Below are 25,799 nucleotides of genomic sequence, written 5' to 3'. Positions count from 1 at the left end.
ATATATATATATTTATAACTTTGATCTATTGATTGATTAACTTTGATTGATTGATTGAATGGATGAGTGAATGATGTAAGAATGGAAAGGATGATGTGGACCAAGGATATTGGTAAACCTTCATGTTCCATTCACTTTCTCAAACATACACTGCAAACAATCAAACGCGTAGATGCAAGTGTAACCTCGGCTCTGATTGATTGTTTGCATGTGGAGCGGACTCTGCAAAGACCCGTCACTACGCAGCCAAAATAGTTATATTTGGAATGATGGCGCGGCTTTGTCGGCCAGACACGTCCCATCGGAGGACCCACAATCGGGGTTTACTTCGGGGGACCTCTCCCTCTACATTCGATTGAGAATTGATTTACAAAGATAAACAGGGCCTTGTTTTGGTCGGATGATGGGGGGGGGCTGGGGCCGGACCAAGGTCCACACACACCACATCAAACAAACAGACAGACATGTCACATGGGCCCATCATTGTACGTCACATGACGATCATCAGGTTTAATGATTGATTGACATCATGCATACAGACAGACTGACATAGACACAGATGTTATGTTGAAGGCTGTGGCTGCTGTATCTGTTGAAGTCTAACAGCAATGCGCTTCCTCTCTGATGCATGTTTTCTACGCCTGATGAAGTAGACTGATGCGCCAATGACTAGTGACAAGAGGACAACACCACCAAACACTGCGATCAGTATGATGGCCAATCGTTGGAACTCTTTCTTGCCACAGGCTGGACCCAGCTCATCCTGTCCGTTGACCAGCACAGAGAACGCTGGGTCAATGGTGCATCGCTCGCATTGTGGCAGACGAATGCCGATGAATGTGTTGGTCGTGGTCACGTTGATGTACTCGTTACGCGAGTATGCGGGACGGCCGTCTGACAACGCCAGCGGCAAGAAGTAGCCATAGAACGTTACACCGTTGTTAACAATCTTGATGTACTGTACGTTGCGGTCGATGTTGCTCTTGCCCACAACGCTGGACACTTGGCATGTGGGCACGTCTGGCGTCGGGTTGGAGAAGACAACGCGCAGGGTGTTGAGGTTGGAGCCAAAGTGCCAGCGATTGATGTTCACGACCATCTTGAGCGAGCCGGCAGGATACCAACTGGTGACGCCGGCAAACTCAACAGCGCGACCCACCGACGCAATCTCAAACTGGATGGAGACGTCCAGTGCGGGCTGATTGGGGTCAGCCACGACCAGGTGGTAGTTGTAGCGATTGATCACGCCATCCACAGACTTGTTGTACAGCCACTTGTTGGCGCCAATCGTGTAGACCACCTCGTCCCCAGCGCCAAGCTCCTCAAAAGCTACGAGCGTGAGTTCAAACTTGACTCCATTGGACTCGATCGTCATTGATGGCAATGTACTATTGATCAACACAGTGCCACTTGTATCCAACACTGAATCACAGTAATATCCACCAAAGCCATCCAAACAATGACACAATCCTGTAACACATTGTCCATTACCAGAGCATGTCGATGGTACTGCAACATCAGGGTTTACACATTGCGCTGTAGTGTTGTCATATTCTGTTTAATTGATTGAGTAATGGAGTGAGTGAGTGAGTGGATGTTGGAATAGTTCGAGTGATCAATCAACAATATACATACCAACTAGTAATATATCCAATAATGTTATGACCTCAGAGTTGATGACTAGTGTGAGATTGGCCAGTCCCGCACGAAGATCACCAGCAATGTTACAATTGATTGATGACGAGTTGATCAAAGTAATATTGCACTCTCTTTGATTAATCATCACGCTTGTATAGTTGAATATCGATCCGAATGTACCATATATATCAATGGGACCTCCCTTAACTGTTGTCTTTGATGCTGAGCTAATGATTGGATACTCTGAGGTGGTGGAATCATTCCATTAATACATGTTTGATGTGGCAGGGTAGGGCAGGTACACTTACTAGAGTCTTTGAATTGAACTGACATGTTCTGGTATGGTGTAATGAGTGTTACATTGTTGAATTGGGAGACGTCTAGGATGGCGGATGGATCAGTGTAGCATATTGTCGATGTGTTTGTCATTGACTTGATCGTGCAGTTATGTCCATTGACCACCATCTGATATGATAATGTCTGATCAAATGTTCCATTCACATTGACATAGTAATACTGGAATAACTTTTGTCCATAAACTGATACCAATGTGCTTACTAGATTGATTGATAGTGATTGTTAGAGGTAGTTCGAATGAATGATTGAGGGAGGGTACTCACTGTCCGTGACCCAGGTGATGTTGACTTTGTAATTGAACAACTTGGAGAAGACCACTGTATCGTTTCCATTGAGTAAGGTTGGCTTGTAACTAGTGATTGTTCCAATTAGGTTAAGATGTATGATCAGGTGAATGTGATATGCTCCAGAGTCATGGTGATAGTTACTCAAAGAATGTGTTGGCCATCCTCATAGTTATGCTGGGTCCAGGGTCTGCTCCAAAGCCAAGGTTTACACCCTTCAATGGTAGTACTGCAGTGGGACTATTCCTGATGAAGTATGTCTGGAACAATCTCACATCTATCAATCAATCAATTAGTTAGTATGATGGTTTGGCTGGACGTGATTGATTGATAGAATGTACTACATACCACATTTGAAGCTTGCTGGCACAGTTGTAAAGGTAGTCTTTGCAAAGAAATCCTTGATCTGTGAGTAGTAACAATAGAAACAGTCTGGAATGTTTGAGAAATTGACATTGTCCCATGTGAAGTAGCCAGGCAGTGAGTTGTATAATGGTATCTGACAGAAGTATTGAGGCATTTGTCCTGTGATACTGGTGTTGGCAATCATCATCCTGTAGAATTGGTACTGACTAAAGTCCTCTGTCAATGTACCTCCAACTGTACTGTCCGATATATCTCTAAGTTGGTCAAAGAAACGTTAGTACTTTGTTGACCTAAGAGGATGGGTGGTCGGGACACATACACTCCAATGGCTTTGAAACTCTTGTTCAAGACGAACCAGCTTAGCTTGGGGAAGAACCTCTGGTGGCCTTCTTTGTATTGGCTGTGTGGGATAGGATTGATTGGTGTCAATATGTTGCATTGATTGATTGAGGGAGATCACTTACAAGTAGAATCCCTTGCCACCAGTGACTTCATTAACATTGGTCAATTGCCTATTATGATTGATTGAGTGAGTAAGTGATATGATTGAATTGATAGATTGATTGATCGATGGAATATTACATGTTCTCTGTTTGGATTTGTGAGAAGTCTGTTTGAAGTAACTCTACATTCTCCAATTGGCTATATAATGAGGTTGGAAGTATAAGTATGTTATACTTGTAAGTATAATGTATCCATTGATACATACAAATAGAAGGTATAGTCGAACTTTAGACTTGCGTATACTTTGTTCTGAGGTGCACGATTGAATACATTACTATGATTGATTGAGTGAGTGAATGAGTGAGATTGATTGACCATGCCAAACCAATGGTAATAACATACAACGTATTGATAGTCTTCATGTTGAATGTTAGATTCATTGGATGTATTGTTTCGATATTCCTAAGGTAAATGATTGAATGAGTGAGTGAGTTGAGTTTGGATGATGAGTTTGAGTTCCAGGTTTAAGTTGTGGTGTCCATCCATGATGATTATAGTACATACACTTGGCACATATAATCAAATTGTGCAGTATCAGGATGTATATATGTTATATTGTATGTCGGTATAGATATTGAGGTATCCAGTATTGATATGGTCCTGATGAGGATGTTGATGGATGAATGAATGCGGTCAGTACAAGATAGGTTGTTGATGTGATGCCATCAATGCTTACAGGTTCTTAAGAGCAGACCACCACTTTGGATTCATATAGATGTTGGGGCTTCCATAACCTTTGATACTGATGTTCCATTTGGATGGTTAGATTGTGATTGATTGAATGGAATGATTTGTGAGCACTTACATCAATGTATTGAGGACTGTAAAACTGGGTCTACTGTCTAGCATGGCAAAGGTATTCAATGACTTGTTCTTCATCTGATAGTTCTCAATGATGAATATATTCAGTGCGTTGAATCCAAACGATGTTAAGTTTGGATTTGGATAACCTTGATCAAACGATGATGTCGCATTAGATAGATATCTACAAAATGAGTGAGAGAGATAGTATGTGACCGACTGTTTGATTGATTGATTGAATGAGTAATATACATTTGAGATACGCCTTGTTGTCCATTGAATATGAAACATGTGAGTTTAGAAGATGATGTGCCCTGGATAACCTCACAGGTTGTGCCATTGATGTTCCAATCCAGTTGATGTTGTTGAATCAACCATTGAATGGACTCCACTATATTATCATTGATTGATAGGTTAGTGTATGAATGATGATGGTTGACAAGATGGAAGGCAGTCTTACATTCTTGAACTGGAAGTATTTGAGCTTCTACCAAGTTGTCAATTGACAACATTGACATTAGAGTCAACATCAAGATTAGTTTGATCGTAGACATCACTTGTTATTTACAATTACTATTCGTTTGTATGAAGGTATGAATGATAAAATGAACGAAAGCAAGTATGCAAGGAAGGAGAGCAATGTAGTCGCACTATGACAGCAGGATTGAAGAGGAGGGAAGCAAACAGTCCATCAATCGCGATTGGTTGGCTCATTGTTATTGTCCAGAGGGCCTGCAATACACCTCTCCAATGCCCTTAATCATTGATCGTTATTGTAATCTATCCAAGTCCAACATAGGGGTAAGGCCTCAATCTAAACAACCTCTGTGTCTTTCGAACCTGGAATATATTTTGATTGTCGGGCGTGTGTGTGATTTGATTGATCTTGATCAAAACGTCACCATTCATTTCCGACCCATTTATTAATTAAATAAATAATAAAAATAATCTATTATATCTATCATGATGATGTAATAAATGTCAGACTATTTCATTTCGTGGCTTGTGTATCCATGTAAACTTTATGTGTTTGAATAATGTTATATTATGGGATTGTTCTTGAAAAGTGATCACTTCCTAATTGGGGTGTGATCACATGATGATGTTCATGCGATTCCATTCAATCATTCATTCAATTCACCAACAACAAATATAACAATGTTTGTTAACAGCATAAGATTAGTCTCCAGCAGGACTAGTGTGTCTATGAACCTCATAGTACCCAAGCGTATCAACATCGCCCGTGGATTCATCCCATCCACAACCTCATCAATCATCTTCACCAACAACAACAACAACAACAACAACATCTCCACACAACCATTCACTGCACACTTCACAACATTCAGAACAAAGACAAACAATTACAACAACAATAACAATGACAACAACAAAGAGAATAAGAACTTTACATTTGGAAGTAATGCCAACAAGACAAGACTTGTATCTATTGTCTCGTTGTCGGCTGCAGTGGCTGCAGGCTCAGGCTCGGCATTGATGTGCCAGGAGAAGACACAAGTGCTACAGCAAGAGCTACCAAGGAGTAGGACACTCACCGAGGAGGAGTACAATGAGTTGAAGTCCAACAAGAGACAGAATGCTTTGGCCTCATTCGCTGGTGCCACGGCATTGTCTGGATTCGCTGGATATTGCGCAGGCTATGCCTCGCGTCGTCTTGGTCGCATTGTAATGTACGTGCTTGGTGTTCTCTTCATCATCGCTCAAACACTCTCCTACTATGAATACATCGCCATTGATTGGGGTCGTGTCTGGCGTGACGCTTCGCCCAAGTTCACCAAAGAGAAGCAAAAGGACTTCTTGCGTCGCTTCCTCAATCTTCTCACCATGAACATTCCATTCAAAGGTAAGTCATTCACCAGCTTGTCAAGTTCAATCATACTCCAATATCACTCACTCAATCATTCAATCATTCGATCAATCAATCAAAGTTGGATTCGCTTCTGGATTCTACATTGGATTCAAGTCCAAGGCTTAAAGTTCAACATCTCAATAGTCAGTAGGCAAGCCCTGTATAGTAGTACCACCCAAAGACGGTGAGGCAACAGATGTTAATGAAACATGTCACATCATATCAAGTCATTTATGTGTTCTTGCCATCTTGTTATCATTGCCATCGATGGCGCCATCATCGCCATCATCGCCAGTTGATCGACTTCGCTTCAAACTGCTGTTGTTGTTGTTGTTGGAGGAGGAGGAGTCCTCCACAGACTGTTGTACACCAATGTTCTTAACGAGATGATTGAGCATTGTAGTGTCACCGCGTTTGACAACTCCATTGATTAGTCGCGGCAACAAGATGGACTTGACTCGGTCACGATTCTCTGTCTCTCCTACCTCCTTGTCCATTAGGTAATCCAATGCCCTTGTCTTTCCTCTCTCCACAGCAAAGGCGATCAGTGACAGTATTGGACTGTCAAGCAACAGCTTGTCAGACGAGAGCACTAACTTTGTGTCATTGTCGTTGAGTACAGCTTCGACCATGGTCCAGTCTTGTAATGGTGGCTTGATTGCGCATATGCATTGCAGTAACTCGAGCGAGTGTTTGATGGCAAACTTGTGAACATCATAGTTTCGAAGGGGAGGGCAGAGCTCTGGCGTCGAGCACATATACTTGAGCAGAGTGTACTGGTGCATGGTTATTGCACCTATCATCAAGCTGTTGATCTCTGGTAGATTTACCTTTGAGGACGATCGTTTGACGATCATTGCCAGGGTGTCAACATTGCCATTCGAACCCATCGCATACCATAGTGAGTTGGACATCTTCATTGGCTTGTTGAGTAGCATGTCGATGATGGCATAGTTTGGTCTCAGCTTGAGGGCAAACAGTAGCAATTCGATGTAGTATTTGTCTTTGAGCTCTAGCAGCAGTAGCTCCAACATGTCTGGTTTGCTCAACATGATCGCCAGGTATGCCATGGAGAGCGTATGCATTCTGGGGCGCATCACGCTACTGAGCACCATCTGCAAGTTGGTATGATTGTGGACGACCAGATTGGTCTTTCCAGGATCCATTGGCAATACTCGATTGTTTGTGGACAGGAGGAACTCGAGGATGGCGGGTGCGCCATCAAACACCAAGACACCTTGCCATGGTTTCACAACCTTGCTTTCCACTTGATCATTGATGCACTTGATCATCTGGAGTTGCCTGTCAACATCGCTGTTGTCTTCAACAATGAAGCGATGGATAAGTCGATCAATCCTTTGAATGATCGACCGAGTGTTGGCATATGTATCAGAGTGTACGGGCACACTGTGTATCAATCGATCGGCGATCTTATACTGTGTCGTTGTTCCATAATGTAAGATTGCATTGAATAGTGATGGCGCCAATTCCAGACTATATGGTGCAACCCGAATGAGCAGGGGCAGGAGTGAACAGTCACCTGTCGACACATATCTCTTGAACATGTCATTGAATGTGCTCTCGCGAATGCCAATTCCAGGTTTTAAGATGATCTTGATGTACATTATCTTGTCCTCGTCACTCAAAGGCCATGGAAGCATCGACTCATAGTCCTTGTCGCCGAGTAGATCTTTAAGTAGTTTGCATGATAGGATGAGATCGTCTGGTGCTTGCATCGCAATCTTGTCATTGGGCTTGATGACCAGGTAGTCGACCAAACGTTGTATGTGTTCGAGTTGTTGTGCTGGGTCCACTCTGATCGTGTATGGGATGGGAATGTGCTTGACTCCCTCTTTAGGTTCGTAAGCTGGTATCAGATCGTCCACCAACAGTTGTTCAATGTACTGCACATCGCCAGTCATCACAATGTCCAACGATGAGTAACGTGCATGGGACTTGATTGCGCAGGCCAACTCAGTGGGGAGTGCGGCGAGCACATTGCGCACGTGGAAAGGTCTCCCCGCGAACAGATACTTGGCAATCTCGCGACTCTCCTTCATAAGATCTCTCAGCGTGACCTCGTTTGCTGGTGTGTTGACAAACTCTGCCCAGCACTGAAGCAGTGCGAACCTCTTTTGCTTGATGGCTTGCAGTATCATGTTCATATTGATGTTGTACTTGCTGGAGTTGTGTCGCAGGAGTGTCCTAATATTGTGCAATGAGTCTGACATCACAGCTTCATCGAGCAGAGTTGGGTCAACAAACTTTGAAGAGTAGCGTTGATATAACAAATCGAACGTCTCTTCATTGTTGCTCATATGTGTTCGGCATGCCAGCTTGATCAAGTCCTCGACCTCGGTCTCGGCCCCCTTCTTGGATTCGCTGCCGTCATCTTGAACAATGTGAAGTCCACGGCGAAGACGATCGCGTAGCAGTCCAAAGTGTCGACTGTTGATGATGGACTCGCCATCAATCCAATGTCGATACTTGTGTCGATAGATATATGGCGAGGTTTTGACAATGGAGCTGCCACCAACTTTGAGCTGTGTATACTTTGGCTTGGCGAGATGTGCCTTCATAAATCTATTGACAAACTCTTTATGATTGATATCACTGATCATTGACATTATTGATCTCAACAATACAACATTATGAAATACATTCAATATTGTCTGTTGTTGTTGTTGAGTCATTGGCTGAAGATGTTTGATTCTTGGCCATAATATGACCTGTCCTCCTTCATCCTCATTACTTGACATAATATATTATCTCTATCTCTATCTCTATCTCTCTTTATAAGTGAATGGTGAGGAATATTTTGAAACCGATAGGTCGTTTATTTGTGTGTGTGTTTTAGATTGACTTCCAAAAAAGGAAAGAATCGTTAACGAATGGGTGTCCATGAAACCAATCATATCCACCATTTACTGTGACGACGAACTTGTTCAATATTTTTGATACCCAATACCAGTTGTCTGAGTCTCAACATGATTGTTTGATTAAATGGACATCGAGAACCAAATCGAAATAAGTTGATGGTGTCTGGATCAGAGGGATAATTGATTTTGAGTAGTTGATCAAGTAGTTGTTCATTTCCACATCTGATTGCCATATAACACATTGATATATATGTATTATATAATGTTAGCTGCCTCCTCATCCTTCCATTTCCAGGAGCAACTTGATCAGCCGACAATAATAATGATAGGTTGTCAATGTTGAGTACTACAAATTGTGTATACTTCTCTAATGAAATTGTTCCAGAATGGCAATCGTTGTCATATTTGTTAGGAAGTGATAGAATGAAATCCAATAATTTATATGATCCAGTGTATAATATTGTATAATTTCTATCAGTATTATATATGTAATGATTGTCAGTGCTATTTAAATGATTGTTGATACACTTTATAACATCAATTTGTCTTTGTGGATTGTTGTAGTTGTTGGAGTTTGATTGGAATATACATCTCTTTAGAGATGAATTAATATCAATGCTGTGATAAGTCAAACTTAATGAATCATTTTCAACATCATCTTTGATCAATCTACATAAATATCCAAATGCAATATTGAGTTGTGATAAAGTTCCATGAAGTATTATGATGCCAAATAAGTTGTTTGCAATGGCCCTATCCTTCAATGATCGATCAATAATGAATGGAATGATCATATAGTCTCCAGTATCAATGTACATCCTAATGATTGTCTTCAACTTGCTAAATCTCATTCTTGGTCCTTTATGCTCGAACACCTTTATATATCTCAATCTTGACTCATCATCCATTATCAAAGGATCCACATCCACCACCTCCAAGTCCAACATCTTGAAATCATTCCTTGATTTATCCAGTGATCCCCGTGCATGTGTGTCAATCTTTGAGTGATCATCTTGAATGATCTTGTACTCAATCAATCGATCAATATGTTGGAGATTGAGTGTGAGTAGGTCAGCAGTGTCGTTCTGTCCTTGACTTGATCCAAGTGAGAGTAGGTCATAGATCAGTTGACAGTCTCCAGATATGATGATGTCCAACTTGAACTTGTGTGCCATTCCTTGGATTGGTTGAGTGATCTTCGTGGGAATACCATGATCATGTGTGAATAGCAGACTTCTGATGCATGATGGCCTTGATGTGTAGATTGATCGTGCGATAAGGCCTAACTTCTTCATCAGTTTACTTTGTTGATGGCTGTTCAGGTCATCCCAGCAATGAAATACAGCAAACTTCTTCCTTGTGATGGCTTCAAGGACTCTTGGTATCTCTAGACTACAGTATCTACTTCCAAATCGGAGTAAAGTACTGATTGCATGTTGATTATTGCCATCTACTGCTAAATTTAGTAGATTAGATGTAAAGAACCAATTTGTATATGATTGATAGACTGCATCAAATGTCACCTTGTTGACCTTATTGCTCTTGCACAGCATTTCAATAAAGAATCCTTCTATTCCTCCGCTCCCATCGACACCAATATTGTGTCCACATTTGACATGATCGAGAAGTAGACCATAATGACCATGTATGAGCATCTCTCTTCCTTTGCCAATCCAATCGTTATACTTGGATTTATATAATGAGCTTGTTGTTGATGATAATGATGATGATGATGGAGTAGTCTTCATCATAAACTTGTCAACCATATTTAACAAATAATTACAATCCTTTGATACTCTCTTTATCAATCTATTCACTAATCTATTATGATTGATAATGCTAACATTGGACAATATAGATCTAAGTAACCATCTATCTTTGAATACACTCTTAATCACTTGTTGATCATAATTGCTCGCCATACTATCTATCTATTCGTTGTCATATCATCAATAAGTTTGATTGATTGATTGACATAGTTGATGACATGACAAGGTGAGTCCAACTTAATTAACATCATGAATGACCAATGATTGATGGATTAGTTGAACGTCATTTCGGCATCCAATATCCTTGAATATTCATCAAATGATTGATTGAATTAATGAATGAATGAATTAAGATGAAATGCCATCTAATCAATTGGTGTCCTAAATGGGTATTGGCCTGGTTCAACCATTCGATCAATCGAGTGAAAACAACACCATGATGATGTAACCTATCGTGTCGTGTGACATCGAATAGAATAAGATCGTAGTGACGAGTCCAAAACTGAAATTGACCTGGGTAATGTCGCCGAAGTTGGTGTGGTAGTTGAGCCAATCGTCAGCGTTGCGATCATTCATGTGATATAAAGTCAACAACATTCATTCAATCTAGTTTTCTACAACTAATAATTAGTAGTAGTAGTTGTAGTATATTTACTTGTAATAATACTTTAGAGAAAGAGAGTGAGAAGTGATGGAGTACTTTGGAAGAATACAAGATAAGAGTGCAACAGAGGTTGAGTTGTATAATAGAGAGTCAGAGTTGTTGACAATGACAAAGTTATGTGCAAGAGTAATATCATGTAGATCAATGGAAAGTTCAAATGTTGATAATATGGAACATCCTTTGATATTGGCTTCACAGACATATGGCAGTGGATCGAGTGCACTCGGTCAGGCATTCATACATAATCTAAGAAAGAGACCGCATATCACACAGACGGCTGCACGCGACCTCGCCGCGGACCCCGAGTGGAAGCGACGCAACTGTCTCGACAGCGCCGCCGACTGCGTCGATCACCTGCTTGAGTTGGAGCCCGTGTACTTTGACTTCCGCTGGTTCGCGCTAAACATCAGTAAGGAGCGACGCGATCAAATGGATATCAAGCAATGGGTCAAAGAGACCATCGCGCAGTTCCTCATATCAATCTCTCATATCATGGGCACGGCCAATCTGTACCGCGTCGAGATGTTTGACATGTTCTGTCAGACGCCCACGCTGCATCGCTACTTCTATCACTTTGACAACTTGGAGTATCTGTTCACGAGCGAGTTCAACATCAATCCTGAGCGCACATTCAATTGCATTAGTCACATTTGGCGCGAGGTCTTTCAGAGTCTGATCAAGAATGGCAACCCCGTCTATGTGTCGGGCACACATGCCTGGATGCTGCATCCCATGAGTCAGGGCAGGCTCGTTCGCAATATCTTTCAATCGCGCATCAAGTCGGTGGTCAAGTGGCTGATCGTCAGCAATCAATCAACCGATGACATTGACAAGCAATGTCGTCTGGCGGGACTAACTGTTAGCGAGCAGGTCTTGCAGCACTTCCATAGACTGACTGGCGGCATCCCCAAGCTCGTGGATTTGGCAATCAAACATATCAGACTACTACAAGAGTCAGCATCATCACCATCGAGCAGCGACGTTGACCTGGACAGCAAGCGATTCAGAGAGTACCTTATACAGCTGGGCCTGGAGGATCTGTTCAACCCATTCTCAAGATATAGCAATGAGGTGTCGGATGAGATGAAGGCCAACTATCACAAACTGATTCGACTGTCCAATGAAAGGACAGTCATTGATCTTACAGCCAAACCAACACCAGATGTCAACTTTGAGTACGCAGAGATAGTAAGACTATATGGAATTCATTGTCGACCTGCACGAGCAGAGAAAGAACAGACTAAATTCCCATGCGATGTAGTCCTTGTCATTCCAGGCATCATGATTGATGAACTGAAGGATCATGGAGTCGAATAACATCATCCTCACATTATCATCATTATCTTTCATTCATTCATGGACATCACTTAAATATCTGTATTTGTTTGTTTCAAAAATAGTCAATATCGGATTGTGTGATGATCAGCTGTTCACTTTKGATCAAGTTCAACTCACACTCAATCAAACAGATAATCCAACACACACAACACAATCACACATCTTATTTATATCATTACTTTAAAGTAATGAATCAATCACTAGTGATGTGGTGTCGTGCGTGAGTGTGTTTGAGGGAGGTGATCTATAATATATATCTGGTGGTACATCCATCATCACCACTACCCCTAGCACTGTCCTTTCACATGACCATGGTCATCATCATAGTGTAGGTAGGCAATAGACAGAGCACATGATGCCAATAGTATCACACCCTCTACCTACACACACACACATACCAAGCAGGTATATTTAGCATTAGCATGTTATAAAGTAGTAGTAGTAGTAATAGTAGTAGGATAGTTATAATGAATGGCTTAGTGATTCGTGATGTTGGGGGCATTGGACACTCCACTCCAACCCTACCATCACAGCATTGGATATCCATTGCCCCAATCCATTCAATGATCAATCAATTTAAAGCATCTAAATCTCTCTTTCAAGTGTTGTTCGGTCATACCAACTGGTCCAGACTAGCGACGGTCAGCTTGGTCCAGTTGCCATGTTGTACCCACTTGGCACTTGGGATTATAGTGATGATGAAGATGGTGGATGTTATAATTATCAACAACAACCACACTCAACAACCAACCAACCTTAGCTTTACCATAACTACCTATTCTAGACCAGAGGAGATACTCTCTGTCCACTCCTCACTCAACTCCGACCTCCACAACTCTCTTTTAAAACAACTTCACTTCAATCTCATTCAATCAATCAATCATCCCATTCCCATTGTTGATCTCTTGTTCCAAACCTTTCAAACTAAAGACCCGCCAATCCATTCCCTACTACTCATACTTTATTATTGTTTATGATCCTATAACATTATAATTTATTATTTATTTATTCAAACCAATCATTTAGTCAATCACCAAACCAAGCAATCAATTTCCTTTGATCAATCACATCCATCCACCAATAATCCATTGTAAATACATCATCCATCAACTCAATCAGACACATTATCCAAGGAAATAGTCAACCAATCATACCACCCAAACCATCACTCCAATCAAATATTGTAAATAAGAAATAATAATATTAAATTAAATAACAACAACAATAATAATGAATCCAATTAACGATCGCAAGTCGGAATATTGGAAACACTTGAAGTTGCGCACTGGTGAGGGCGAGAACTCGTTCAAGGTGGTCGCATCAGATAAGAGGTACATCTGGTACAACCCCGATCCAAAGGAGCGCGATTCCTACGAGTGTGGCGAGATCCTCCGTGAGACTGCCGACTCTTTCGTCTTCAAGACCACCGCAGGCGAGGAGCGTACCGTCAAGAAGGATGATGCCAACCAACGTAATCCAGTCAAATTCGACGGTGTCGAGGACATGTCCGAGCTATCCTACCTCAACGAGCCAGCAGTATTCCACAACATGCGTGTCAGATACAATCAAGACCTAATCTACGTATGTATATAATGATTGATTGATTGATCAAACAAGTATGTGTGAGTGTACTGACATACCAATCAATCATATAATATTAGACGTACTCTGGACTGTTCTTGGTAGTTGTCAATCCATTCAAGAGGATACCAATCTACACTTCTGAGATGGTTGACCTCTACAAGGGACGTAGAAGAAACGAGGTTGCACCTCACATCTACGCTCTATCTGATGGTGCCTATCGTGCCATGTTGGAGAATCATCAGAACCAATCACTCCTCATCACCGGAGAGTCTGGTGCTGGAAAGGTTAGTGATCCACCCCGCCCACCACACTCAATCAAACAATCTGGAATCATTCCAATCTGATCTAACACACTCCCTCAAACAGACTGAGAACACAAAGAAGGTCATCCAGTATTTAGCAGCAGTTGCAGGACGTACTGCTGGTGGAACGTTGGAGCAACAGATTCTCCAGGCCAATCCAATCTTGGAGGCGTTTGGAAATGCAAAGACAACTCGTAACAACAACTCATCTCGTTTTGGAAAGTTCATCGAGATTCAGTTCAACACGGGCGGCTTCATTTGTGGCGCGTCCATCCAGTCCTACCTGCTGGAGAAGTCGCGTGTGGTGTTCCAGTCGGAAGCCGAGCGCAACTTCCACATCTTCTACCAGTTACTGGCTGGCGCCAGCAGCGACGAGAAGAAGCAACTGTTCCTCACCGGCCCCGAGACTTACCACTACGTCAACCAATCTGGTTGCATCGACATCAAGGGCGTAAGCGATGTCGAGGAGTACAAGGCCACCCGTAGCGCCATGTCCATCATGGGTTTCACGGGCGAGGAGCAGATGTCCATCCTCAAGGTGGTCTCGGCCATCTTGCACCTGGGCAACGTGAAGTTTGAGCGCGGCACTGGTGAGGGCGCGCTGCTCAAGGACAAGAGCCAGCTCAACGCCGTCGGCACCTTGCTACAGGTCAACCCAGCCACTCTCGAGAAGGCCCTGATCGAGCCGCGCATCCTTGCCGGTCGCGACCTGGTCGCCCAGCATCTCAGCCCGGAGAAGGCCGGCAACTCGCGTGACGCCCTTGTCAAGGCGCTTTACGGCCGTCTGTTCCTCTGGCTCGTGAAGAAGATCAACCAGGTGCTGTGCCAGGAGCGCAAGGCCTACTTCATCGGCGTGCTCGATATCTCTGGTTTTGAAATCTTCAAGGTCAACTCGTTCGAGCAGCTGTGCATCAACTACACGAACGAGAAGCTGCAGCAGTTCTTCAACCACCACATGTTCAAGCTCGAGCAGGAGGAGTACATGCGCGAGAAGATCAACTGGACCTTCATCGACTTTGGTCTCGACTCGCAGGCCACGATCGACCTGATCGACGGCCGCCAGCCACCCGGCATTTTGGCGCTGCTGGACGAGCAGTCGGTGTTCCCCAACGCCACCGACGCCACCATGATCAGCAAGTTCCACTCGCACTTCTCCAAGAAACACCCCAAGTACGAGGAGCCCCGTTTCTCCAAGACCGAGTTTGGCGTGACCCATTACGCCGGCCAGGTCATGTACGAGGTGGAGGACTGGCTCGAGAAGAACAAGGACCCATTGCAGCAGGACCTCGAGCTGTGCTTCCGCGAAGCCGGCGACGCGTTGGTGGGCAAGTTGTTCAACGACCCCACGATCGCCTCGCGCGCCAAGAAGGGCGCCAACTTCATCACTGTGGCCGCGCAGTACAAGGAGCAGTTGGCCTCGTTGATGGCCACGCTCGAGACAACCAACCCTCACTTTGTTCGTTGCATCATCCCCAATAACAAGCAGTTGCCCGCCAAGCTCGAGGACCAGGTGGTGTTGGAGCAACTTCGCTGCAACGGTGTGCTCGAGGGCATCCGTATCACGCGTAAGGGTTTCCCCAACCGTATCATCTACTCGGACTTTGTGCGCCGCTACTACCTCCTCGCGCCCAGCGTGCCACGTGATGCCGAGGACACGCACAAGGCCACAGGCGCCATCCTCAAGCACCTCAAGATCGACGAGGAGCAGTTCCGCTTCGGTCTGACCAAGATCTTCTTCCGCGCTGGTGTCCTCGCCCGCATTGAAGAGGCCCGTGAGCAGCGTATCTCTGAGATCATCAAGTCGATCCAGGCTGCCGCACGCGGCTGGCTTGCGCGCAAGGCCTACCGTCAGGCACGCGAGCATTCAATCAGCGCCCGCATCATCCAGCAGAACCTGCGCGCATTCCTCGAGTTCAAGAACTGGCCATGGTGGAAGCTGTTCAGCAAGGCACGTCCATTGCTCAAGCGAAGGAACTTTGAGAACGAGATCAAGCAGAAGGAGAAGGAGATTGGCGAGCTCAAGTCGTCACTCTCTGACACCTCATCCGCCAAGGAGCGCATCGAGAAGACTTTGCGCGACTCGGAGGCGAGCATCCAGGACCTGCAGCGCCAGCTCAAGAGCGAGAAGGAGGCACTCAAGGCCCTGTACGACAGCAAGGATGGAATTGAGCAAGAGCGTCGCAAGTTGGAGTCGAGCATCGAGGACCTTGAGATGGCACTTGATGAGCAGAAGGCTGCCGTGGACACCCTGCAAGCCCAGAAGAAGATGGCTGAGGACAAGGTGCGCGACCTCGAGGACGAGTTGGCCGAGGAGCAGAAGCTTCGCCAGGGACTCGAGAAGTTGAAGAAGAAGTACGAGGAGGAGGTCGACGAGTTGAAGCGTCTGAACGAGGGCCACCAGGACACCATTGGCAGACTCGAGAAGATCAAGAACGAGCTCAAGCAAGAGGTGGACGAGCTCACCGACCAGTTCTCGTCCGAGTCCAAGGACAAGGGTACCCTGGAGAAGGCACGCGTCCGTCTCCAAGGCCAGATCGACGAGCTCCAAGCCCGTCTTGACGCCGAGTCCAAGGACAAGGACGACCTCTTGCGTCAGAAGAAGAAGTTGGAGGACGAGTTGGCCAACGTGACCCAGCAGCTCGCCCAGGCCGCCTCGGCCCTTGCCGCCCAAGAAGGCGCCAACAAGAAATTGTCCACCGACTACGCCGACCTCAACGACAAGTTTGCCAACGAGTCCGCCCAACGCAGCAGCCTTGAGAAGGCCAAGAAGGCACTTGAGGGCCAGTTGCAAAACGTTGGCAACGAGCTCGAGGAGGAGAAGAAGCACCGCGACTCGCTGGACAAGAAGAAGAAGGCACTCGAGTCCATGCTCGACGAGATGAAGGATCAGCTCGAGTCGACTGGAGGCGAGAAAAAGTCGCTTTACGACCTCAAGCTCAAGCAGGAGCACGACCTTGAGTCACTTAGGAACCAGATCTCAGACCTCCAATCCACCATCTCCAAGCTCGAGAAGATCAAGATCACGCTAGAGGGCGAGGTGTCCCGTCTGGCCGGCGAGCTCGACAGCGAGCAGCAGGCCCGCGCCAACTCTGACAAGGCACGCAAGAAGCTTGAAGCCGACCTGGAGGAGGCTAAGGGCTACCTGACCCAGGAGCAAGGCCACAAGAACAACTTGGACAAGAACCGCAAGAAGTTGGAGCAGGACTTGGCCGACTTGCAGCATCAGTTGGCCGAGGCACTTAGCAACAAGTCGAGCTCGGACTCTGCCAGCAAGCAGTTGGAAGGCGCACTGGGCAACCTCAAGGTCGAGCTCGACCAGGAGGCCAAGGCCCGCCACGCCGCCGAAAAGAAGCGCCAAGCATTGGAGTCTGAGATCAAGTTCATCGGCGAGCAGCTCGACGAGGAGAAGAAGCTGCGCGAGTCAAGCGATCGTCGCAAGGCTGAGTTGGAGGAGGAGGTCCTCGAACTGAAGGAGGCCATCGATGAGGAGTTCGCCGCCAAGAAGGGTGTGTCCGAGGCCAAGACCAAGAAGGAGCTTGAACTCGACGAGTTGAAGCGTCAGTTCTCCGACGTTGTGTCATCCCGCGACAAGGCCGTCGAGCATCTCAAGGCTCTGCAATCCAAGAATGACGAGTTCAAGAACGCCACCGACGAAGCCGAGGGCAACCTGGACCGTGCCGAGCGTGCCAAGAAGAAGGCAGAGTACGACCTTGAGGAGGCCAAGAAGCAGGCCGAGGACGAGGCCGCCAAGCGTGCCAAGTTGGAGAAGGCCCTCAAGAAGGCCGAATTGGACGCCCGCCAGGCACGCGCCGACGCCGACGACCAAAAGGCACTCATGTCTGATCAGTACGTGCAACTCAAGCGTCTCAACGAGGAGCTGGGCGAAATGCGCTCAATCCTCGAGGAGGCTGACGACCGATCAAACAGCGCGGCCAAGTCGCGCAAGTCCGTCGAGACCCAGCTCGAGAAGCTCAAGGACGATCTGAACAGCTCAAACATTGCCCACTCCAAGGCCGAGAAGCGCGCCAAGGATGCCGAGCAGCGCGTCCAGGAACTCGAGGACATCCTCGAGGACAAGACTGGTCTCGTCAACGTCGAGCAGATCAAGAAGAAGGACGCCGAGATCGAGGAGCTGCGAGTCCGTCTGGAGCGCGAGACCGAGACTCGCCACAAGTCAGACGAGGACAAGAAGAACGCCCGCAAGCAGTTTGCCGACCTCGAGGCCCAGGTCGAGGAAGCCGAGCGCAACGCACTCAACGTCGACCGCCAAAAGAAGAAGTTGGAGAGTGACCTCATCGACCTGAAGACCGCCCTCGACACCGAGGCCAAGGCTCGCGCCAAGGCCGAGAAGGGCAAGAAGAAGCTCGAGCAGACCCTGGCTGACAAGCGCGCTAACGAAGAAGGCAGCTCCAAGGCCGCCGACGAGGCCCTGCGCAAGCAGATCTGGGGTGAGGTCGACGAGCTCCGCGCCCAACTGGACGCCGAACGCTCCGCACTCAACGCATCCGAGAAGAAGAACAAGTCGCTGCAGGCTGAGATTGATGAGATCCGCGAGCTGCACGAGGACGAGATGCTCAGCAAGGACAAGCATGTCAAGGCTAAGCGCACCCTAGAGGTCGAGCTGGAGGAGATCCGTGCCGCCCTCGAGGAGGAGGAGGAGGCTCGCGCCGAGATTGAGGAGGTCAAGCGTCGCAAGGACCTCGAGCTTGAGGAGATCCGCAAGAAGTATGAGACCGAGCTGGAGACCGCCACCCAGGCCGAGGACGCACGCAAAAAGTTGTCCGAGGAGGTCGAGGAGCTCAGGAAGCTGTACGAGGAGGAGAAGAAGGGCCGCAACGAGTCGGAGCGCACACGCAAGCGCCTCGAGTCTGAGAACGAGGACTACGTCGCACGCCTGGACGCCGAGGTCAAGAACAGATCTCGTCTTGAGAAGGACAGAAAGAAGTATGAGAAGGACTTGCGCGACACCAAGGGCAAGCTGAGCGACGAGGCCGCCACCAAGACCCAGACCGAGATTGGCGCAGCCCGTCTCGAGGAAATCATCGACGACTTCAAGGCCAAGCTCGAGTCTGCCGACTCCGCCCGTGCACAACTTGAGAAGACCAAGAAGGCCCTGGAGGGCCAGATCGACGACCTGCGCGCCCAAGTAGATGACGAGGGCAAGGTCAAGATGAGACTAGAGAAGGAGAAGCGTGCACTTGAGGGCGAGCTGGAGGACTTGCGTGAGCAAGTCGATGACGCCGAGGAGAGCAGGTCCGAAGCCGAGACATCCAAGCGTCTCCTCGACCTGGATCTGGAGGAGGCCCGTCGCTGCTTGCAGCGCGAGACCGACGCCAAGGATATCGCCGAGGACGCCAAGAACAACCTGCAGCGCGAGCTCATTGAGGTGAAGGGCCGCCTCGAGGAGGAGGTCATTGCCCGCACCAACGCCGATCGCTCCAGGAAGCGTCTGGACTCAGAGATCGACGCGCTCACCGCCCAGGTCGACTCGGAGCAGAAGGCCAAGAACAAGGCACTCAAGGACGTCAAGAAGATTGAAAACGACCTCAAGGAGATCAAGAAGAAGTATGGCGAGATCGAGAAGACCAAGTCCAAGGACACGCTCACCGCCGAGAAACTCGAGTCTGATCTGCGCCGCTCAAAGAAGGAGCACTCGGACGAGCAGCAGACCCGTCTGTCGCTCGAGACCGAGAACCGCAAGTTGCAATCCGAGATCATCATCCTCAAGGACTCGATCGAGAAGGCACAAAAGGATCACGAGAAGACTAAGAGAGAGCTGGAGTCCGAGGTCCAAGGCAAGCAAGACATGCAAAAGCGTATGGGAGAGTTCTTCCAAGGACTCAGAGTCTAGTTTGATCAGTAAATCAAGCAATAAATGTTTAAGAATTTCAAAGAAAACATCGAAACGACACATTGAGATATTTTGATCAGACAATCAATCACACACACTGATGGCTGATCATTTGATCACTTTTAAAGATAGATAAAAATATTAATACATACAAAGAGATAAGATATATATATTATACATGGACTCACTGTCAACACTTGTCATCAAAGATATATTCAAACATTTGAAAGACTATCAATTGGATTCATTATGTCTTGGACTTTGTTCAAAACGATTGTTTACTTTAATGACCCAGGTGATACCTGGTATTACATTCAATGGTGACACTCCTTTTGTTTGTAGTGATAGCAGAAAGAATGTCCAACAACAAACTATACAAGATTATAATACAAAGGACCCTCTGACACCAGGCTCACTCCCATCACAATCACTCACATCATTGTCATTCAATCAATCATTCAATCAACCGATCAAGGCTGGTGCCCTACCCGAGACCCTGACCTCTCTCCACTTTGGAGAACTCTTCAATCAACCAATCAAAAACAAAATTCTTCCATCGGCAATCACCTCGCTTCACTTTGGTCAAAGGTTTAATCAAAAGATCAGACCTGGGGATCTCCCAACATCACTTCAAACCTTGACATTGGCACATCTCTCCAATCATCCAATCAGTCCGGGCAGCCTTCCATCATCACTCACCTCATTGTCATTCACGACGCAGGGCGAAGTATGGAGTAGTCCTAGCGGTGTTATGTATCAGTACTTTCAGGTTGGCTCCCTTCCAGACTCACTCCAGTCACTTTCAATGCCAAAATGGTTCAACTATAGCTGGACTCAAGGTATCCTTCCTTCATCGCTCAAATCATTATATCTTGGATACTATTTCGACCAACCCCTTCTGCCAGGCATGCTACCTACATCTCTCACCTCATTGGAGTTGGGACGCAATTTCAATCAGGAGCTTCCTCCAGGAGTACTGCCAGCCTCTCTCAAAGTACTCATATTTGAGAGGTACTGCCTATTCAATCGACCTCTGGTCCCAGGGTCACTACCTGACTCTCTGACAAGGCTAGAGATTGGTGAAAACTTCAGTCATCCAATAATTGCTGGAACTCTTCCGTCGTCCCTTACCACTCTAACATTAGGAATGACAAAGGAAGATTCCTTGGTCCAATCTGGTCAATTACCAGACTCAATTAACACCCTATGTTTAGGACCTGGTTGGACATCTGGTAGAATTAAGTATCCACAATCTCTGACTTCATTGAAAATGTCATTCTGGAGAGGCTCCTTCAACAAAGAGTATCCATTGCCTCCAACACTCCAAACATTGGTGATCAACAATAACAAAACAATCCCAAGTGGAACACTCCCCGAGTCTATCACATCATTGGACCTAGGCTATAGTCACGAGTCCGCACTGACTGAAGGAGTGCTACCATCAAACATCAAGATGCTGAAGATGGGCCATCTTTACAAACTAAAGGCTAAAGAGACTGTGCTACCAGATGGTCTAACTCATCTCGAGATTGATCGTTACAGACAACTAACGTATGTTCCAAAGAGACTGGAGTATCTGCACATTCATGAGCAATCCAATGCCAAGTTTGGTGTGAAGTCTCTGTCGTCTCACATTGGAACATTGTCTCTGCGTGCTGAGGTACCAAAGTTGAATCGACGAGGAAACAACAATCGCCAGGCAGAGTTTATGGAGTCGGTCGTGGCATCCATACCCAATGTGATAACGTACAATGTTGTCTTTCAATTGAGTAGAAACAATCACATCAGACATATAACAGTACAATGTAGACAAGTTGATAATAGACATGCAATATGTCTCGTTCGATGTGGCTTGAATTTATACTTTCAAACATTGACCTTTGAACTTGTAGAAGATGACCAATAGTACCAACAAATAAACTAAGATATACATAATGCTCATTCATCATTCAATCATTCAATCATTCCAGACTAGTCTTGTGGAACACGTGTTCTTGTTGGGACCAACAATGTAACCCCATCCAGAGTTGGACAAAGAAGGAGATTCCTCAATTTAGAGTTTCATTTACAACTTCACACTAAATTGAAAGAGATAAAGATAAAGAGTTGGACAGAGATATAGATAGTGATAGAGATATATAGACACAATGAAATGGGATTTGAAAGATACAACATGTTACAAACAAATGGTTTGGAAGAGTGGCAAGGGAAAGTCAACACAACTACACATTGAACCAGAGAACATGACAATACAAGACCCATTCCTCTGGAGGATAAGTTCAGGTATGTTATGTATATCCAAAGATTCAATGTGATTGTAATACTAATCAATCAATCATATCATATCAAATCAATATAGCAACTGTTGCATCAGCAGGTCCCTTTTCAACCTTTGAAGGATATACACGCACTCTCATCTTGTTGAGTGGCAATAAGTTGGTGTTATTCCATAAGCAAACGCCACAGAATGAGATTGTACTTGAACACTTCAAACCATATACATTTAGTGGAGGCTGGGATACAGACTCGACATTCTCCCCACCTGCCACTGTACCCTCAATTGACATTAGAAAGAGTAGTGGCAAGATCAAGGCCTCGGCCTCGGGTCCCCTCGAGGCACCGACAACAGATTCACCCTCTGTATCAACGACCGACTTGTTCTCGCCAATCAACTTGCATACCTCACACAACATGGTGCCAGTCGATGAATCCACCGACTTCAACATCATCACGCGTGATAGCCATATACTGCACACATGTCGTGTGCACAAGTTTAGCAGTTTGGGTGACCGACACGAGGTACGCTTGGATACAATGTCAGAGCCAATCACTGGCGAATCATTGTCCACACCTGTTGCTATCAAGCGACAGACATTGGTGCTCTATGTGTTTGGTGGAGAGGTGATGGTACGACATGACACTGCCGACGGTGGCTACCAAGAGACCAAGCTAATGAGTGGCAACTCACTCTTTGTACAAGATATCAAGAGCAATGACATTGGAGCAATGCTCAAGCTGACCTCATGCTCTGGCGAGGTGCACATCGTCGTTGTCAACCTTTACGAACTCGACAATCCACAACTACCATCACAATGAACATCAATGAACGAGCAAAGTGGAATGCAAATCGAAGGGCTTGATTGCCCTGTATAATAATATTTAAAACTGTATACTGTAACAAAGAGGTTAAATATTTAATGTACCATCCCAGTAGCAACATGTTTGTTGTTGTTGTTTGTGTCTGTATGTTTGTTTGTCTGTCTGTAGAGTTGGATGTAGTTGCTGCTAGCAGTGGTCTGATGGCTGGAGAAAGGAAAGGAGGAGGAGGGGAAGGAGAGAGGAGAAGATGACATGTCATTCGGACAAACCTCAAGACTCTTCCCGCCTCAAGGAATGGTGGGAGGTTGTTGTCTACCAATCGTTGTTCATCGTGACACTGGATCGCGCAGAGATTGAGTCGTCGGTGTCTTGTAGGTGGTGCGCATGCTGTTGGGATTGCTGTGATTGGTTGTCCTCACTGATCATCGACATTGATTCGGTGTTGCTATTGATGTTGTTGGCCGTACTGCTGATCAAATCACTGCTATTGTTCGTGCCGAAGCTCAGACTCGAGTCATAGTCCTCCTCACATCCATCATCCTTCGTAGGAGAGACTTCGGTGTCCTCCTTCTTATCATTTCCAGACATATTATTGTTGTTGTTGTTGTCGTTGTTGCTACCATTATTGTTGTTGCTGTTGTTGTTGTTATTGCCGCTGCTGTTGGTGTTGGAAGCACCTCTGCCCAATATCGAGGGAGTGTCGTCGACTGCCAGAGAGGATGGTTTGTATCGGCCCTTGGAGCCCAGACTGCCCGTGCTGCTGTTGATGGAGCTGTTCTTAAACAATGATGATGACTTGGACGAGAGATGATCAGACATGCTGCTACTTGAAGAGTGTCTAGAGTGGGACGCTTGGTTGCGGAAGCGCTCGTCAAAGGGCACCTGCAGGACGTCCATCTCCTCGTGCAAAAAGTCGTCCACGTTCTGCGCTGTGAGCATCTCTTCGCGACTAAGGATCGAGCTCTCGCTGCGCAGGTCGAGCATGTCCAGGTTGCTGTGATCGTCCACAACGGACGTGGAGACAGTCGCGCAGTTGGACTGGAAGAAACGATCGCTGCTACTACTATCGTCGTGTGATGATTCGTTCAGGTGTGTCTTCAGAGAGGGCAGTATCGATGCGGTTATAGGTATGGGAGGTGTGCGAGTTGGGGATAGTGTGTTGTTGTTGTCGTCGTGGTTGTCATTATCTTTGTTGTCATTATTGTTGTTGTCGTTGTCATTGTCGTCGTTGTTAGCATTGTTATCGGTGTCTTCTGGTGATGATTGGGCTGCTGTCGTTGTCGTAGTTGTTGTTGTGGTTGTGGTCGGGGCATCTTCATTGATCGGCTTGATTGCACCTTGGTTATCCTCAATACTATCTACATTGTTGTTGTTGTTGTTGTTATGTACACTGTTGTTGTTGTTTCTATTATCTACATCTGTCTCCACTTTGACATCCACATTATTGTTGACAACTTGGTCATCCTGTTCATCACTCTCCTCACGCTGCTCCTGTGCTTGCTGCTGCTGCTGCTGTAGCTCCACATTAGACTGATCATCCACCTTGTTGTTGTTGACATTGTTCTTGATATTTGTAAAGCCCTCCTGGTTCTCTGGAGGCGGTGGGATCAAAGATATTCTGATCGCCTCCATGACCATCAGCTCCTCAATCTCTGTCTCTGAATAGGACCCATTGTGCAACAGATCCTGGAAGCGAGCCACGCTTGGGTTGGGTGGTACAGGCTTGGGTGGCGTGTACGTGGAGGGTGGAGGTGGGGCGTAGACAATGGGTGGTGGCACCAGTGGAAGACGAGCAGTAGCCGGCTGAGACTGCTGTTGCTGTTGAGATTGCTGCGTATTATTCTTCTTGTCCTTGCCCTCCTTCAGCGCCTTCTCAATCTCCTCTCGCTTCATCTGAATCGTCAACTCTATGACCTTTTGCTGTTCCTGCTCATCCTTTTGAAGCTCCTCCCTTGATAGGGGTCCAGTGTACAGTACCGAATATGATGGTTGATTACAAAATGGACATCTAATACAATATGATGTGATGTGATGTATATGAGTATGAAGGTCTTTGTATGTTTACATTTGACCAACTTACATTACAGTACTGGCATCAACAGTTGGCTTCTTGACTTGCAAGTAACACTCTGTGCATATACCCTTCTTGCAACACTTTGATCGATTCAAACATGGATAGAACTGATTGATTGGACATAAGTTAGTATAGTGTGATTGAATGATTGAATGAATGAATGAATGATCAAAGTGATGTTGATGAACATACCAATAGACATATAGGACACTCCTCTAGTAAAGGATTCTCAGTTTCAACAGAAGGATACAGAGGACATAGCTTCTTCTCTACGATCAGCTTTCGAATGACCTTTGCATCCCATTCACAATCCTTATATATTCCTGCAACATTTGTGTATTTACTATCCACTTGATCCTTCTTGCTTGTGGAGTTTCCCATTCTACACTACTCTACTAACTTCTACTACTTCTTCAACT

At 45.8% G+C, this 25,799-nt stretch overlaps 9 protein-coding genes across 9 annotated transcripts; 5 read left to right on the top strand and 4 right to left on the bottom strand.

Moving 5' to 3' along the window:
* Window positions 1–562: 562 nt before the first annotated feature.
* Window positions 563–4,480, bottom strand: SAMD00019534_025200 (hypothetical protein; the record flags this gene model as incomplete). Its single annotated transcript, XM_012901818.1, has 16 exons — window positions 563–1,554; window positions 1,636–1,881; window positions 1,947–2,195; window positions 2,259–2,347; window positions 2,424–2,556; window positions 2,628–2,899; window positions 2,965–3,045; window positions 3,110–3,157; window positions 3,228–3,287; window positions 3,355–3,423; window positions 3,492–3,551; window positions 3,654–3,749; window positions 3,826–3,891; window positions 3,955–4,134; window positions 4,203–4,341; window positions 4,411–4,480. The coding sequence occupies 16 exons, from the start codon at window positions 4,478–4,480 to the stop codon at window positions 563–565; spliced, it is 2,850 nt and encodes a 949-aa protein (XP_012757272.1).
* Window positions 4,481–5,156: 676 nt separating this feature from the next.
* SAMD00019534_025190 (hypothetical protein) lies at window positions 5,157–5,946 on the top strand (the record flags this gene model as incomplete). The annotated part of the gene is made up of 2 exons (XM_012901817.1): window positions 5,157–5,814; window positions 5,900–5,946. 2 exons carry the CDS (start codon window positions 5,157–5,159, stop codon window positions 5,944–5,946), a joined length of 705 nt encoding a protein of 234 aa, XP_012757271.1.
* Window positions 5,947–6,050: 104 nt separating this feature from the next.
* SAMD00019534_025180 (hypothetical protein) lies at window positions 6,051–8,579 on the bottom strand (the record flags this gene model as incomplete). Its single annotated transcript, XM_012901816.1, has 1 exon — window positions 6,051–8,579. A coding segment is annotated over one exon (2,529 nt), but the record flags the coding sequence as incomplete, so codon positions are not given.
* Window positions 8,580–8,734: 155 nt separating this feature from the next.
* SAMD00019534_025170 (hypothetical protein) lies at window positions 8,735–10,621 on the bottom strand (the record flags this gene model as incomplete). The annotated part of the gene is made up of 2 exons (XM_012901815.1): window positions 8,735–9,659; window positions 9,729–10,621. Coding segments are annotated over 2 exons (1,818 nt in total), but the record flags the coding sequence as incomplete, so codon positions are not given.
* A 679-nt stretch (window positions 10,622–11,300) lies between these two features.
* Window positions 11,301–12,417, top strand: SAMD00019534_025160 (hypothetical protein; the record flags this gene model as incomplete). Its single annotated transcript, XM_012901814.1, has 2 exons — window positions 11,301–12,320; window positions 12,394–12,417. 2 exons carry the CDS (start codon window positions 11,301–11,303, stop codon window positions 12,415–12,417), a joined length of 1,044 nt encoding a protein of 347 aa, XP_012757268.1.
* Window positions 12,418–13,700: 1,283 nt separating this feature from the next.
* Window positions 13,701–20,207, top strand: SAMD00019534_025150 (hypothetical protein; the record flags this gene model as incomplete). The annotated part of the gene is made up of 3 exons (XM_012901813.1): window positions 13,701–14,051; window positions 14,132–14,338; window positions 14,421–20,207. The coding sequence occupies 3 exons, from the start codon at window positions 13,701–13,703 to the stop codon at window positions 20,205–20,207; spliced, it is 6,345 nt and encodes a 2,114-aa protein (XP_012757267.1).
* Window positions 20,208–21,012: 805 nt separating this feature from the next.
* Window positions 21,013–22,071, top strand: SAMD00019534_025140 (hypothetical protein; the record flags this gene model as incomplete). Its single annotated transcript, XM_012901812.1, has 1 exon — window positions 21,013–22,071. A coding segment is annotated over one exon (1,059 nt), but the record flags the coding sequence as incomplete, so codon positions are not given.
* A 322-nt stretch (window positions 22,072–22,393) lies between these two features.
* On the top strand, window positions 22,394–23,303 carry SAMD00019534_025130 (hypothetical protein; the record flags this gene model as incomplete). Its single annotated transcript, XM_012901811.1, has 2 exons — window positions 22,394–22,490; window positions 22,567–23,303. 2 exons carry the CDS (start codon window positions 22,394–22,396, stop codon window positions 23,301–23,303), a joined length of 834 nt encoding a protein of 277 aa, XP_012757265.1.
* Window positions 23,304–23,618: 315 nt separating this feature from the next.
* Window positions 23,619–25,761, bottom strand: SAMD00019534_025120 (hypothetical protein; the record flags this gene model as incomplete). Its single annotated transcript, XM_012901810.1, has 4 exons — window positions 23,619–24,577; window positions 24,662–25,314; window positions 25,387–25,487; window positions 25,573–25,761. 4 exons carry the CDS (start codon window positions 25,759–25,761, stop codon window positions 23,619–23,621), a joined length of 1,902 nt encoding a protein of 633 aa, XP_012757264.1.
* Between the last annotated feature and the right edge of the window lie 38 nt (window positions 25,762–25,799).

This window comes from Acytostelium subglobosum, assembly GCF_000787575.1.
Source record: "Acytostelium subglobosum LB1 DNA, scaffold: scaffold4, whole genome shotgun sequence".
Classification (NCBI taxonomy): Eukaryota; Evosea; class Eumycetozoa; order Acytosteliales; family Acytosteliaceae; genus Acytostelium; species Acytostelium subglobosum.
The sequence above is the reverse complement of the archived record's forward strand: the minus strand, read 5'-3'. Positions and strand labels throughout refer to the sequence as shown.